The sequence below is a fragment of the Coffea arabica genome, chromosome 2e, assembly GCF_036785885.1.
Source record: "Coffea arabica cultivar ET-39 chromosome 2e, Coffea Arabica ET-39 HiFi, whole genome shotgun sequence".
Classification (NCBI taxonomy): domain Eukaryota; kingdom Viridiplantae; phylum Streptophyta; class Magnoliopsida; order Gentianales; family Rubiaceae; genus Coffea; species Coffea arabica.
In genome coordinates this window covers 10,065,968-10,082,846 of record NC_092313.1, presented here as the reverse complement: position 1 = coordinate 10,082,846, position 16,879 = coordinate 10,065,968, and the positions used below count along the sequence as shown (strand labels likewise).

At 33.7% G+C, this 16,879-nt stretch overlaps 1 protein-coding gene and 1 long non-coding RNA gene across 2 annotated transcripts; one reads left to right on the top strand and one right to left on the bottom strand.

Annotated features, from left to right (window-relative positions):
* Positions 1–3,624: 3,624 nt before the first annotated feature.
* LOC113730843 (cysteine-rich receptor-like protein kinase 10) lies at positions 3,625–7,993 on the bottom strand. The gene is made up of 7 exons (XM_027255798.2): positions 6,906–7,993; positions 5,846–5,971; positions 5,601–5,722; positions 5,295–5,505; positions 4,702–4,939; positions 4,194–4,344; positions 3,625–4,100 (listed from the first exon to the last, which is right to left on the bottom strand). Exons 1-7 carry the CDS (start codon positions 7,765–7,767, stop codon positions 3,774–3,776), a joined length of 2,037 nt encoding a protein of 678 aa, XP_027111599.1. The 5' UTR covers positions 7,768–7,993; the 3' UTR covers positions 3,625–3,773.
* Positions 6,406–7,796, top strand: LOC140036638 (uncharacterized). The gene is made up of 2 exons (XR_011840199.1): positions 6,406–6,673; positions 6,834–7,796. It is a non-coding gene; the product is annotated as an uncharacterized lncRNA (long non-coding RNA).
* Positions 7,994–16,879: the final 8,886 nt, after the last annotated feature.

Here is a 16,879-nt window from a genome sequence, read left to right as displayed (position 1 = left end):
ATCTGCCCATGAATAGATGGATATGGATATTTTAAGTTTTTGCATATAGGTATAAATGGATTATCCAATAATATCTATTTAATAAATGGGTATTATTTGGTAACCCATCAAATCCAATTAACCTATTTAGAATTGTCCTCCCCTAAGTCTCATCTCTTCTCCCATCCATTTTTTTTTTTCAAATTCTTCATTTGTCATGATATTAACTACTTTTGTTTAATTTTCATTATTATTTGTTGGTTTTATCTTAGAGTAAATCTTATATACACTGACAGTGTATACACTATCACCATTGGATTCATGACATGTGTGCAAAAGTTGAATTTCAAATTTAAATTTTGCATAGTTGTCATTCATCTAACACTGAAAGTGTATACACTATCAGTGTAGGAAAAATTTCTTATTATTTTTATTTTCTCTTAGTTTGTCAACTTGCCCAATTTTCAATATTACCAATGTATGACAAGTTTTAACCTCTTTTCCTATCTTTTCAAAATGAAAATTTAAATTTACACACAAGAAAAATGCTAGGGGTTCAAAATTTTTGAATTAAATTTTTATGTTAGTTTTATAGTACTTAGTTCAAAATTTTATATTCTTATTGTTCAATTATTAAATAGTATGTAATTTTGCGACATAAAGTACAGATGGAAAAAAATTGGTAATTAGACTTATTGAGCATTATAAATAAGTATTCAAAACTAATGATGGGTGCAAAGGATAGTATAAATTGATAACTTAGTTTGCAAAAATGAATTTAAATGAGTTTACAAAAAGTTATAATAAATGGGTTATAAATGGGTAATTGGATTAACCAATTCATTTTTTGACTTACTCATTTATACCTATCTAATTAAATGGGTATAAATAGATTGACTCACTTATACCCATTACCTATTTTAACCAATCCAAACCCGCCCAAATTACCCATTTTGACACCTATAATTTATAGGTACCTTATATACATGACCAAAGCCACCTTCACCAATTTTGTCGTCAGCAGAGAAGTTAGTCGTGGCGGCTTGAACTGAACTCAGATTATCTTGCAGCCATTCAGGCGTTAAGACTTGAGATCCATCGGCAGAATAAATTTGTTAATTTTCATAGATTACATGGGCAGGCATTTGAAAGATTCTGAAGCACAAAAAGGATTAAAATATTTTCTTCCCTATGTAATAATACAATTTTTAACTGCTGTAATTTACCAGTTGCCTCATTTCTCTTCCTTGATCTTCTTATTAAAGATAAAGAAGGCTACCAGAAACAGCAAAAAGGAAACGGCCACTGGAAGAACAATGGTGGTAATTATTCGTGAGCCTTCATCTGTTCCTGAATTATTCAAAAGAAAGCTCTTCAGTTCGAAAATATTATGTATGCAAAACTCACAAAACGAGATGTCTAGTTTCGTTCCATAACAATCCGGTTACCCAACATAAATATTGGATCCCACATTTACAACTTGTAACTCAAATTTCTAATCTATCCCTATTGTAATGGAAATCTGCCTTTTGTCTTGACTCTGTCTAAATTTATTTCAGATTAACTCCTCAATTAAGTACAACAAACAAAAATGCCATTTTTGAGTTTTACTTTAGAAAATTAAAGCCTTCTTAAAACAAGTAAAAGTTCATCACTGCTTGATTAAAGTTGGTTTATTAACATATTTGAAAATTTTATTCTATTTATTACGAAGAAGAAAATTTTTCTAATTGAAAATTACCAAACTTCTTTTTCATCCTGAGTTTGGAGCAAGTGAATTGTCTTTCACTAAGTAGACAATTAAACTACACTAGCACCTTACCTATCCAACCAAACAAAGAAAGAGAGAAAGAAAAAGAAAGCATAATCACCATATCTTTCTTATTCTAATTAGTAATCCACACATGCAAAATTCGAATGCTAAAAGCTAATAGCAAGTCTAGAACACAATGATAAAACCTTACACGTTTAATTAAAAGTCCAATTAAGAAAGACTTCGTATACCTAAAGGTAATTATACATTTTGGAGAAGAAGAAGGACGTTATTCATAGCGTGGAAGGAAAAACCAAATTTTGTGTATGTCTCATCAGTTGAACTAATGTTTAAAGTAAACATACATGTAGTGGTATCTATATACATTACTTCTCATATTCATGTTGTAAAAATAGCTGCTATAAATATTAAATTTGGAGAAATTTAAAATTTGTACGAGCACATAACTGGTGCACAGACTTATATCTTAGTATTTGATTATTATTAGCTTAACATCCCATGTGATTTTGCACCAAATCTGGAATTGCAGTATCCTCAACAAGTGACCAAAACCTTTTCATTCGATTAATAGATTCGAACCTAAATATTTTTATTCTATCGATCCAATTAGAATAAATGGATTTTTTTCCCTCAAAAAGTCATGTATTCAATTCTCATTATTGATATGAAGTTGCGGCGAGAGATAATTTGCATATGCGACTTGTGGCCTTGGAAGTCTATTCTGATTCGTAGGAATAAATGCAGCCGAAACCATTTGCATTAATTATTTACATAAAAAATTCAAGAATTATATGTCACATAATATACTAGACTAAGATTTTGTTGTGAAATTTAAAGGCTCTTTCCCAGCTTTTAATGAGATAATTGAGTTGTAAGAAAAAGAAAAAAAAACTAATATTCTGTTTAAAAAAAAAAAAAAGGACAAGCATTATGAATGATTAAGTTGTACACGATGGAATAATTCATTTGTATTCAAGTAGCGATGTATGTTTTAAAATTGATTACATTTTGAATAATCATATGTATTTTATATTTTATTTTCGTGTAAAACTCATACATTAGCCGACCATGAACAAATTAAGACGAATGGTCTTGCAAAAATGAATCCGACAACGGCAACATCCTTAGTAAGTGTTACTTTTAAGGATATTTTTTGTCAGTTTTCTAGGCAAACCAGGAGCTCTTGGCCGTCAAGCCATGCAACAATCGACTTCCTCAATTTTTGGTCAAAATATCTTTTCATTAGATTTCAATGCATGCAATTTTGCCATGCCGTACCTCTCTATCCCCATAATGAGAATTGATTATGCTCCATATTTGAATCTCTGTGGTCTCTAATTCGGGATTGAATTTTGGTAGAGCAGGAGAAGGATGAAGCTTTTGGAATGATGGTGGGAAGTTTGGTAGAGAAGACCGGAACTAGGCGAAAGGATGGGCAGTTGGCTTTGGAGTCTTGGACTTCTGAGCGGGAAGTGATTGGAGGGAGCATTCCGATGACAAGAATAGCTTTGTCTCTAATTCGGGATTGAATTTTGGTAGAGCAGGAGAAGGATGAAGCTTTTGGAATGATGGTGGGAAGTTTGGTAGAGAAGACCGAAACTAGGCGAAAGGATGGGCAGTTTGGCTTTGGAGTCTTGGACTTCTGAGCGGGAAGTGATTGGAGAGTCAGTGATTTAATTCTGATTTCTTCTGTTGAAAGGGAAGTGATTGGAGGGAGCATTCCAATGACAAGAATAGCTTTGTCTTCACCTTTTCTTCGATGTAGCTCCCCTGATTCAACCCCATCTCGAAAATTCAGAATAGCCAGTCTCCACTCTTAAGTGCCAACACCAGGAATTAGTTATTAGCCCCCTGATTGCTGAGTTCCTCGATCCCCGAAATGCTTGATTTAGCAGCATATGGTTACTAAAATTTAACAACTAAAGTACATGGAGAAATTACAACATATGTTCCGTCTTGAAATTTTTACTCGGTACACACCTTTTACAATCTTGAAACGAGAAATGCCCAATGACTTGCTCTATCTTGGATATAATTCCGTAACGGTTGTTTCATTGACTGAAGCTGGCATTGAGTTGGATGTGGATGCATCAAACTGAAACTCTCTCGGAAAGCTCTCTGTTTTACTGCGAGCAAAAAATGCAGGTCGATCTGGAGTGGGCAGGGTGGCAGAACGACTGCTGAGCATAAGAACCACCGAGGCCATGTTAGGCCTCTCATCAACATCTTCTTGAACACATAGTAGGCCAATATGGATGCTCTGAATCACTTCGTTTCTGGCAGAGGAGTTTCCAAGAATTGGATCCAGCAATGCTAATGGCGTCCCATCCCTCCAATTTTTCCAACACTGCAACATTTATGGCAATGGATATCATAGACTCTCTGGAATTTAGAGGCGGTTAAAAAAAGAATCATAACAGGTTTGATAATATGCACTCACATGGCTTAGAAGATCTTGTGCACCATCTGACTGGTAGAAGCTGCTATTTTTCTGGCCAGTTACAATTTCCAGAACCAGAACACCAAAACTAAACACGTCTGACTTTGTTGAGAAATGGCCATGCATTGCATATTCAGGAGACATATAGCCACTACAACCAAAGCCAATTGGTAGACATGTTACAAATATATTAGAAAGTGCAAATCTTGCAAATATATGGACAGTGGAGTAGTATTAGCAGTACTAATGTGTTAGTGTTACAAAAAACTCGTATGCTTAATTGCAGCAACATAATTGAAGAGCTGTCAGGCCTTTCATAATCAATTTCGAGAAAGAATATTACTTCGCGGATAACTAACATATATCCAGGCAGCAGTTAAAGAAGACCTGTCAGTTAAAATCCTTTTTTTGGCTATTTCAAGCAGATGATTTGTGCTTCTAAAAAGGATTAGGAACATTGGATGTGTTCCACACTTTCATCAAAATTGTGCAAATTTTCAGAACTTACTATGTTCCGGCAATTGTTTTTGTAGTAGCCGCAGATTGATCAGCACCAAAAAGCCTTGCCATGCCAAAATCCGCAATCTTGGGATTCATATCTCTGTCCAGTAATATATTGCTGGCTTTAAGATCGCGATGTATAATCCTAAGCCGAGAATCTTCATGAAGATAAAGAAGTCCTCTTGCTATTCCTGCTATGATCTTATAGCGTCTAGACCAATCCAGCATAGGTTGCTTTTCAGGATCTTCATGATAATTGAAAATAATGTTTCAGGTTAGTGTTGCAATTAGCATGCATAAACAGCCAGAAACGGAATACCCATACCAAAGAAAAACGTAAGTGTTCCAAAACGCATAAAAAAGAAGTGCAATGCCTCAAAATGTCCGTAGGCAGTGGTCAAGACGTCATGTAATATTAAGACCATTGGACTCTGGTTAAATTGAGACTCTTATTCAATTTGGCTTATTTATTCTGGGTCAATGCTATAAGATCAACATTGATCATATATTTCCATATTGAGGTATGAAGTTTTAGACTTTGATTGGATGTCAAGAAAATAATATGAAAATAATACAAGTAGCTATTGAACTAAGGCCTACCAAAGAGGAAGTAGTCAAGGCTTTTGTTAGGAACAAATTCATAGACAAGTAACTTCTCTTCTCCTTCGAAGCAAAACCCAAGCAGTCGAACTAGATTTCTGTGTTGGAGATTGGCAACCAGTAAAATTTCATTCTTAAACTCTTCTAAACCTTGCATTGAGCTTCTGGACAATCTCTTCACTGCTATCTCTTGTCCATTTGGAAGAGTTCCCTAGTCAATAAATACAGCAAGGAGGAGTTGATTAGAACTATTATACAACGGGGACACATATCATTCTTGGAACCATCTAAGCTCATTTTAGGTACCTTATAGACTTGACCAAAACCACCTTCACCAATTTTGTTCTCAGCAGAGAAGTTGTTTGTGATGGCTTGAATTAAACTCAGACTATATTGCAGCGATTCAGGCGTTGAGAATTGAGATGCATCTACAGAATAAATGTGGTGAATTTCAGAGAAATCCATGGTTAGACGTCAGAAAGATTCAGAAGCACAGAAGGATTTAAATACTTTCTTCTTAATTACTAATCATTTTAACTGCTGTAAATTACCCGTTCCCTCCACGATGGCATCATATCTCTTCCTTGATCTCCTTATTAAGAAAATGAAGCCTACCAAGAACAGCAAAAAGGAAACGGCCACTGGAACAACAATGGCAATAACTGTTCGTGACGAGCCTGTATTATGAAACGGAAGATCTTCAGTTTGATAAATATGTGTATCTGTGGATGACTAGTGAACTACGAACTCTTTTGACCCCAGTCCAAACAACATAAATAAAGATGTAAAATGGATTGTTCATAGAATTTACGTCAAGAATTAACCTGTAAGCCTTCTGAAAGAGGATGCATTGCAAAAGGAAGAATCTAATATTATATATCTTAAGTTTGTGGCAGATTACCTATCATTATTTTGCCTATTTCCGCGTAGATCAAATTGGGCTATTATTGTGTGTGTGTGTGTGTGTTGTGGTGGTGGTGGGTTTGGGTTGGGCCCGGGGGGGGGGGGGGGGATGCATGCTTGCGACGACATACAAATTTAAAGCTCTCGTAAAATATGCACCCTTTTCAACAATACATACTCAGTTCCCTTCACCCCCCCCCCCCCCCTTTTTCCTCTTCCCCTCTTTTGAAAACACGCACTAAATTCTTGTTTCAGAAAAAGGGTACATATAGTTGTCCCAACATAATCCAGAGATATCTTCGAGGGAATTTAATCCCCAAAATAAAATAAGGAAAACCATGGTTTGGCCAGATTGATCTTTGAAAACTTGGACTTCCTAGCCAACAAATCAGACTGACCTAGTCCATTCTCAAAAAAACTGAACATGCATCTAGGGAGTCCGGTGCTGGTTTCAAATAAGAAGTTAAAAGAACAAAGTAAGTCTTGATGCTTTTACTTGAGAGTATTTTATTCTTTTTAATGTGATTTAATTAAATTGTACGATTGGGTTGTCAGCAAATTAGATTATGTAATATTTGCATACTTGAAAGCCAATGATCACTCAGGATATACATGTACTGAAATCCATTATGGAAGTTCTTGGAGACGTAGTCTGTATTGACAAGTTCCACCCAAGAACCTTCCTGATTCAGGAGCTCCAGAGCTTACCTTTACTGCTTGAAGTTGTCGGAACAGGAGGCAGGGGAGGTGGCGGAGGACTTGGTGGAGGCGCTGGCGCAGGTGCTACGCTATTGTTGTAGAAACGGTAGAGCTCATACCTGATGTTGCAGCTGGGATAAAGAACCCTACCTCCCACACGGTTTTGGCAGCAATTTGGAAGAACTGAGATAGCATTACTGAGGCAAGAACCACAGTCCACAGTGGAAAGATCAGGTGTGCACTGAGCCAGGGTGTACAATCTCTGGAAAGCAGAAAAATTGGCTTCCTCAACAGCAAACTTTTTCCCTGAAAGATCATTTGCAGCCCGGTTCTGAATCTTATCCATCAAATTGTCCAATAACGGGGTGAATCGTGCTGCATCAGTTACATTCTGTACGTTATACATAGCGAAAAGTGTGAGAGCATCGCCTCTGGAAAAGATGTACTGATCTGAATAGCGCAACAAGCACTCGTCGTACCAAACGATGGCACGCTTCTGATTCGGGCACTCCTGAATAATTCTCCGGGAAGCAGAGGCCACGCATTGTTGGCAGACATCAACGCTAAAGTCGCCTCGACACAGAAAGAGGCCATAGATTGTATTAGAGGGATCGTTGCCACGGCCAAGAGCGGTAGAATTGTAGAAGCCGTTAGTCCTTGAAGCATTGGAAGATAGTGTGGAAAGGAGGAAATTCAGGTTGGTTCTGAAGGGGCTGTTGGTAGTGTTTGGACTATAGGTGACATTTTCGCAGTTGGATACAAGAAAATTCAAGCTATTTGCTCTCTTGCTGAAGCCGATCAGCAAGCAGAGTAAGCAACATAAAAACACTGAAAAATCTTTGCATATGATTTCAAAACGAAGCATGATCATATGAATTGTTGAATATGGATTTATGACTATGTAGTTACTGAGAATATCTCTAGCTAGTTTGATGGCTTGGCAGTTTTTAACTAGCAGTTTGACAAACTTTTATAAGGTGGGTACAGTGGTTTTCCTTTAGAATCAATTAGATCAGGAAATGAGTGGTTGGCGGTTGCATCGTACCAGGAAATGAGCACTAATTTTTCGTACCCTACGTTTGCACTGCCTGCCAATCATGCTTTAGCAGCAACTCAGATATGTATATGATTTTTAAAATTTAAAAAGGTCTATTTAATGGGTGCTATCGGTACCCGTTAAAATACAGCATCATAATTTTTAAAATATAAAATTATTTAAAATAAAATAAATAAATATAATGGAGAATAGATAAGATTAAATAAAATATATATATAATGCAATGCAAGAGAGGATAATAATTATTAGTATGTGTACGTACATGATAGATTAAATAAATTTTAGCTGTATTAATAAGTGGCCAAACAAATCTAATTTAAAAATATACTCAAATTATTATTGCTTCTATACATTTAGAGACTTTATTGATATTTTTTTTTTCAAAAAAAAATCACAAGAACTCTCATATTCTTAGGATTTTTTTTTTTTTTTTACGAGTATTCATTAGCACTTATTTGACAAACTTTTTTTTACAATATGACTTTTACAAAGGTGACGACTGACTGACGAGTAAGGGGAAACATCCCGGATACAACAAATGGCGAGAAGTAAGAATGAATTTTGTGTTAAGTTGTTTTTTCCATTACAGAAGAATAGTGAAAAACAGGAAATTACTCCACAAATGAATTTCAACTAAATGTACATCATCGTTGATGTCACGTGACGGAAGCGACGATGACGTTTGGTACAATTAATTTGGGCAGTAGCCATGAGAATAATGAAGATCCGTCTGGGTCACGTCGTCTTTGGGTTAAAAGGGCTGCACCAGCACATGTCGAATTCATGGACTCCTCTATTTTTTTTGGTTGCAAAATTAAGCAATTTGCACAGGGAAACTGCCCTAGCTTACAGTAGCAGGATCAATACACATAAATCATAAACTCAATAGCATCACATAAATAGTGAAATAAAAAACTAACGGATGAACTCGACTAAATTTACATTTCATAAGATTTGTATAGTGAACTGATGTGTTTGGTTGCACCTGGATATATTGAATTCATTCTAAGTAATTCAGTGACTCTTTTGGATAGAGAGACTAAGGGCCTATTTGATAACTCTACGCGAGGAAAATTAATTCATTCAGAGCTTTTGGATTTAACGTGTTTGACAATAAAAATGCTTTATCAATTAATGTATTAACTACTGATCAATTCGTGTACAAAATTTTAAGTGAAAAATTTTCACTGAATCTTCTAAATTGATTACATATATTATATATCTCTCACACATAAAACACTTTCATTCTATTCTCGCATGTGGTATACGTTTGTTTTCTTTATGTTTAACACACATAGAGACACACATGCATGTACACACACTTTTTTACACACAAATATACATATTTAAATGTCATCTTTGAATTGTTTCATTATTCTCTCTCTCTCTCTCTCTCTCTTATTTTTCTTGTTCTCTAAATACACAAATAAAGGTAATTTTTAAAAAATATATATAAACACATTTTTGTGCGATATTTCAATTCAATATTATAATCTAGTTAGTTACCAAACAGATACAATGTAAACAATTCAACAACTTAGTACTTTTAACACTAACTTTAAGAATTTAGAATTCAGGCTTCAGTTTTACCAAACAGCCCCTAAGCACAGCTCCAAAAAAGCATTACCTTTAAAGTTCAAACTCGTGGCATTAGTATGGAGTTGATTGGTCTTCGAAGTTACAGCATAAATTAATCTTTCTTAATCACCAAACATTAGATAATCTTGTGAATTCTTAACTGATTCCGTAAAGATCATTATTGCAATAACTTAAAATTTGTTTGGCTGTAAAAGTTTTTTTTTAACTCCTACTAGATACGCAAAGGCAACTATTCATGTTCGAATTTTTGAAGTGCTTAATCATAGTGCAAGATCCTTTGAGTATAGTTCATGTAACACGACATTTAAATGAAAAGCTAAAGATACACCATCTGATCATGTCCAAAGGTATTTTAAAAAATATGCTCTAAATATTTTAATCAATCAAGATATTTACAAGATAGGCTAGTGTAATATTGGAACACCAGTCGAAAATGTATCTTTAGGTTGTGTTTGGATTGCATTTTCTAGGATTTTTTGTAAAAAATTATTGTAGTGATTTAATGTATGTGAGGAAAAAAGGTAATAGGGAAATATGATCAAGGAAAACGACGCAATTTTCGGCAAAAAATGGCTGTCCAAACAAGGCTACATCTAAAAATAGTTTACTTTTTTTTTTTTTGGGTCCTTTCGTAAGCATAAGTCCTGCACATGTTTTTAGTGGTTAAAATGAAACTATTTGTTTTCTTTAAAAAAAAAAAAAAGGGGGAAAAGCAGTCAGTGTAGCTGTTTTAATTGTAAATGAGTGTTTCTATTTATTTTTCTCTTGATTCGAGTAGTTCTAGAACAAAGATTAACTAATCTGACATCGCACCCACTGGCCGAAGACCTTTCTCCTTCCAACTGTTTCAAATTGGATGAAAAGAATTAATCGCCCATACACAAGTTTCAGTAGACAGGCATTTGCCGGAGGAAGCTTCGTCGAGGTTAAGGAACTGGAAAACCCTATCCTTCGGGAAATAAGAGTAAACGACGGTCCAAAAGTTGCCCGGAGAAAATGGTATTTGGGTCTTGACCACTTTCGCGGTTTCGCCTCACGTCCAGTCCAAAAGTCTTTCTTGCCTAATGCGGTGATTATCTTGAATAATCCGAAAACGATGGCTTCCAACCCCATTACGGACTCCAATGCCATTTTGGCTTCTTTTTTTTTTTTCTTCAAAACGACAGCACTTTATTAATATGCTAATCCGGGTACAAAGGCCCTTACAATCTGCTTGTGCTATCTCAATTCTCAAGCGGCCAAACTGGGAAGTCATACTTCCATTCAGCAGTCTTTTTCAAGTTTATAGCAAATTTAATGCCATTTTGGTTTCTCGGAAGAAAATTCGTGTTTACACTTCACAGGTGTTATCAGCATTCAAGACGGCCTCTAAGTCGTCAAATTCTAACTAAGATTTAATCAAGCCGGTGGGGACACGTTTGAAATCCCATTTTATTGCCCGTTTCCGATTTTCCACCCGTCATGCTCGCGCACTAGTCGTCTACTTGTCTAGTACCTCTTGGTAAAGGGCAAAAAATGGGGAAAAAAAGGGCCTTTTAGCTACTAGGATAGCCACCATGCCAAAGGGCCTGGTGGTCACTGCCAAGTATTTAAGTCTTGATAGTATTAGGAACCCTTGTTTCTCATCAAAAATTGTCACTATATGTGACGATTTTCAGTGGCTTTCTTCGATGGAGTTCTTACTTCCATCGGTTTCCTCTCCCTAAATTAAGATAGATTAAGTTATAGAAACGTTACCATTGCGACAAAAAAAAAAAAAAAACTACTGGGACACATTATTGCTATACTAAGTTGAACATGAAATTTCAAAATGAATAGTATGAGCTTAAGATTGTAGGTCATCCTTATCTTTATCTTTAGCATTTAATTCGTCTAATCATAATTATATTTTATATTTTTTTCCATACTAAAATATCATATCTCTCCAGGGGCAAAAAAGGCTAATGATTCATCGTGTGAATTAGTGTGTTTGGAGAAGTTATTATTTGAAAAAAAAAATTACTTAGATGACAAATACGTTTTTTACTTAGATGAGTTAGTATTTTTTTCTCTTTTTAACTTTTTTTTAATCTCAAGTACATTATATAGCAAAAAGCTTTGACGTCATTTTTCACCTAGATGATAATGTTGTATATAAAGAAAAGAGGCATTATTATCTTTGTGCAAAACAGTAAAATAGGCACATCTTCATCATGTTCAAGCTCTGGGATGGCGTTTGTGCTAATATCACTTGCTTGAGCGAAACAACCAATTGCTCCAGAATAGTTGGAAATCATGTTTTTATTAGTAGATTATTGACTTTATTATATCGGGATTATCGTGACAGCAGTGTGTGTGTGTGTGTGTGTTTTTTTTTTTTTGGGTAGAGATGGAGTATTTTTGAATTAAATGATGAAAATTAAATGTAGAGCATCAATCCTGATGTGTCAGTAATATTTATTATGCTTTTCATCTTATTGGTATTTATGTTTGTTATATCGCGCATTTACAGGCCCCCTGTTGTCAGTATTAACAACAGCTAAAAAAAAAACCTTTGTAAGCCAACCAAATACGCTGAAATCTTAATCGTTGGAGTTCGGCCCAAAGTCTCAGGTCTCAATAGACTTCAAAGTTCAAATCGTCGGTCCCAAGGAATTCGGTCGCATTCAGGTCGTATTCGTTTACCGCGTCTTTTAAGAAATTGGCTCAGCTTGCGATTATAAATTAGGGATAATTTCTTACACTTACATCCCCTGTGGTTTGAACAATTACACTGACCTCCCCTGAGATTACTAATCCTTTACAAATTCAGTCCAAATGATTAAAATATTATTTTAGAGAGTGAAATTAGAATTTTGTACCTGATTTGTCCTTTGTGTCACATGTCCAATGAATGGCAAAGTATTACAAATTAATTAACAATTAATAAACTTTAACGAGCGTAGTTTATAGGCAAATACGTATTGCCTATTTAAAGTACCAGTTCTTTACATGTATTTTACTTTCAAACATTTACTTTATCACAAATATTTATTCTCAAATACAGATTTGTATTTACTCTCAAATATTTAATTTTTGTTAAACACAACACCTACCCGTTTTTCTTCCGTAGAAATATTAATATAACATTTTTTCAATTTTAGTCACAAATATTTATGTATTTAACATAAATTAAATGATTCAGAATAAATACTCATAAAGAGCTAATACTTTACTCGTGTAATGGATGAAAGCCATAAAAAATTAACATTTTATAGGCCATTTCTTTTTTTAAAAAATTTTAATTTATATTAAATAGATAACCTATCGATTTTCTTTTTACAAGAATATTATTGTAACACCTTTTAATTTTTAATTACAAATATTGATATATTTATTATAAATTAAATATTTAAAAATAAAATACCTGTAAAGAACTGGTACTTTAAATAAGTTATGCGTATTTGCCTATAAACTACACTCCTTACTTAAATCAATAAATTACACTCCTTAACTTAAATCAATAAACTATACTCCTTACTTTAAATAGTGTAGTTTATAGGCAAATACGCATATCCTATTTAAAGTATCGGCTCTTTACAGATATTTTATTTTCAAATATTTAATTTATGATAAATATATTAACATTTGTAATTAAAAATTAAAAAGTGTTACAGTAATATTCTTGCAAAAAAAATCAGTAGGTTATCTATTTAATATAAATTAAATATTTTTTAAAAAATAAATGGCCTCATAAAATATTAATTTTTTATGGTTTCCTCCATTACATGTGTAACGTATTGGCTCTTTATGGATATTTTATCCTGAATCATTTAATTTATGTTAAATACATAAATATTTATAACTAAAATTGAAAAAGTGTTATATTAATATTTCTACGAAAGAAAAACTGGTAGGTTTTGTGTTTAACAAAAATTAAATATTTGAGAGTAAATACAAATCTGTATTTGAGAATAAATATTTATGATAAAGTAAATATTTGAAAGTAAAATACATGTAAAGAGCTGGTACTTTAAATAGGCAATACGTATTTGCCTATAAACTACGCTCGTTAAAGTTTATTAATTGTTAATTAATTTGTAATACTTTGCCATTCATTGGACATGTAACACAAAGGACAAATCAGGTACAAAATTCTAATTTTACTCTCTAAAATAATATTTTAATCATTTGAACTGAATTTGTAAAGGATTAGTAATCTCAGGGGAGGTCAGTGTAATTGTTTAAACCACAGGGGAGGTAAGTGTAAATGTCAGAAACCTCAGGGGAGGTTTCTGAAATTATCCCTATAAATTATTTATTAAACACTCATTTGAAATAGAAAAAAAATTAAATTTTAAATTTGAATTGTATAGAATTAGTTGTAAATCACATTATTTCAAACTTTTTAATTGAATTTATGTATTAAATAAATAAAAAATCTAAAAAAAAAGAACGAAAGATTTGAAAACCATCCCTAATGGTAGGTGAAGAGATGTGGGAAAAGATAGAAGGGAATGGAGGAAAAGGAGGAGAGAGATTATGGGTCAGTCGGACTCAGCCAATTTTTTTGATAAACAAAAGCACGTGAGGATTAGCCACGTGTTACTTTTTTTTTCTTTTTTTTATTGATGGGATCGAATGCTCTGCGACCGAGAATTTGAGGCCCCAATAGACAGTTGCGTGAACATCCCGTTACGAGTTCTTTGCTTGTAGACTGTGGCGGAGGGATTGTGAAGTTGATGGGACTGGTACGCTAGGAAATTTATTGCAACATGTCACGCGCACGTAATCGAGAGTATTATCCTCTCCATGAAATGAAATACTATCTCGAAGCTCTTAAGGATTTGGTATTGGGGGAAATGGAATCTCAAACCTCGTATTATGGAACTTATAATTGCTACTGCCTTGATTTTGAGGGACGGTAGACTTGTCCAAATCACAAAAAAAAAAAAAAAATCCTATAAGTTGACTATATTAACGTCTATCCTTGTGAGTGAATAGCATCAAGATTCTTATTAGTACAAAAATGAAATTGCAAGTAAAATATTCAGCAAACCCTTTTCCCTTTGTTTTCCTCCTTTATTACATGCTTCACAGTTCACATTCACAGTCACCAACTTACCAATAATCGCCCCACACACATAAAATGAAATTGAAAGTTCTTTCATAAATTGAAGATTAGGATTTTGTTTCTGATCTCTAATGGAGTTGAATTCGCTTTTCCCCTTTCTCATTGTAACCACCAAAAGAAGCTCCCATTAGGTTCGGCTGTAAACTTTAAAAAGTGGTCTGGCAAACAAACTTTGAGCTCATCAACCCCCTTAGGAGTATGAATTTTTTTTGGAAATTTCCTCTAATATGTTTGATTTAATGATAAAATTGGTTGTTTGGTTTCCTTGTGTCCAGTCCAGGAATGGATCTCAAGCAAATATTTTTCTTTTTTTTTCTGAGGATTTTTGATAAACATGTTTCTTACATGCCACATAATTGTTTTTTTACTAAAAAATTTTTATTTTAAAAAGAAATCAGGCGTAACAAAATCATTCATTCATGAAGAATCCGAAAACGATGATACGCTGCAGCTTGCAGCCCCATTGTAGACTCCAATGCCATTTTGGAAGAAAGTTCGTGTTTACACTTTTCAGGTGTTGTCTGTCACACGGTCAAGACGGCCTCTAAGTGGTCAAATTCTACCTCAGTTTTTGGTCAAGCCGGTGGGGACGCGATTGAAAACCCACTCGATTGCCGGTTTCCGATTTTCTTCCACCCACCCACCGGTCATGGTCGTCGCAAGCTATACTAGTCGTCTACGCCAAATTCACAATTTGTCTCTCCATCTTATCAACTCCAGGTATTGAGAATATGGCAAAATTTAGGTCACTCGATCTATACTAAGCTATTCAAATATTACGATCATATCTTCTATTCAAATTTTTGCCATCGCCTACTTGTCTAGTTCCTCTTAGTAAAGGGCAAAAAGGGTTTTTCAATTAATTTTTATTTTTTAACTATTTTTTAATCCTAAGTACATTATATCACAAAAAAGCTTTGTCGTCATTTGTCACCTAAATGATAATAGTGTAGTATATAAAGAAAAAGAGGCATTATCTTTGTGCAAAACAGTAAAATAGGCCAATCATTGTTGCTAAGGTAATTAACTTGGTTAGAAAAACAGATCATGCATTATTGGTAAATGACTTCAGTCTGTAAAGTAACCCCACATGTCATTTGTATGATATGTTAATTGACTCTAAGCGGAGAGAAGTCTTTTTTTTTTTTTTTGAAAGACAAAGAGGGTGAATTGCTCTACTCCTATAAAATATTCATTCTAGCTCTACAGGCTTGGTCCATTAAAATTTTGTCAAGAATACTTTCTGAGTTTTGCAAAGTTGCACGTCAAAAATTAACTTCACCCCTTGAACGAGTTGAAGAGAACTCGAGAGCCTTGTTTGGGTTGCATTTCTTGTAGAAATATTTTTTCAATTTCCGTCAAAATATTTCCTTATCGCATTTTTAATTATTATTTTCATTTCACGTTCATCATCTTTTGAAAAAGTACGACAATTAATTTTTTCTATAAAAACTTTTAAAATATTATAATCTAAACCGGCTCCCAGTATCCTAAAGCCTCAATCTGATGGAATGTGCCCAGGAATTTTTTTTTTTTTGGGTTTCTTTCCAATCAAAGGGAGGCCGAAGCCTAGAACTACAAGAAATTCCTTTCAGCGGATCAAATAGTACTCAAAGCGAAACCAGATTGGGCTTCTTTGGGCCTTAAACTCCTAATTGACTTACATACTTCGCCTTGACCCAGTTACCTTGCTTTTTCCTTCTTTTTTTTTTTTTCTCAATTTAAGAGGCTTTATTTGATAACCAAATTCAACACTTTTAATAGATTTAAATCTTAATATGTTCAGATGTGTTTGATACCCAAAAAAATTGAACATTTGAATTAATTAAATGACACTAAATTTTTTAGGCAAAACTTGTTTCAAAAAATAAATGATAAACTATTCACTTATTACTGAATATGATATATAGTCAAATGTATTTGATGTAGGTCCCGTTTGGGATTGCCGTGCTATTGGCCAAAAAGCACTTTTAAGTACTAAAAGTATTTTTAAATTGTTAGATGAATATCATTCCATAAAATTAGGAGTAGAGTTTTTGGTGTTAAAAGCACTTTTAGGTAAAGTTCAATTTTGGTACTTCTAGAGTAGTTTTGTGATTTAAAAAATAAAATATCAAAGTTAATCATTTTATCCTATATTATAAATCAAATAAAGAGATAAACATTTTTAAAAAATTTTAAATTACACATTATCCAATACAATAAGTACTTATTGAACTATGTTTCCAAATAATA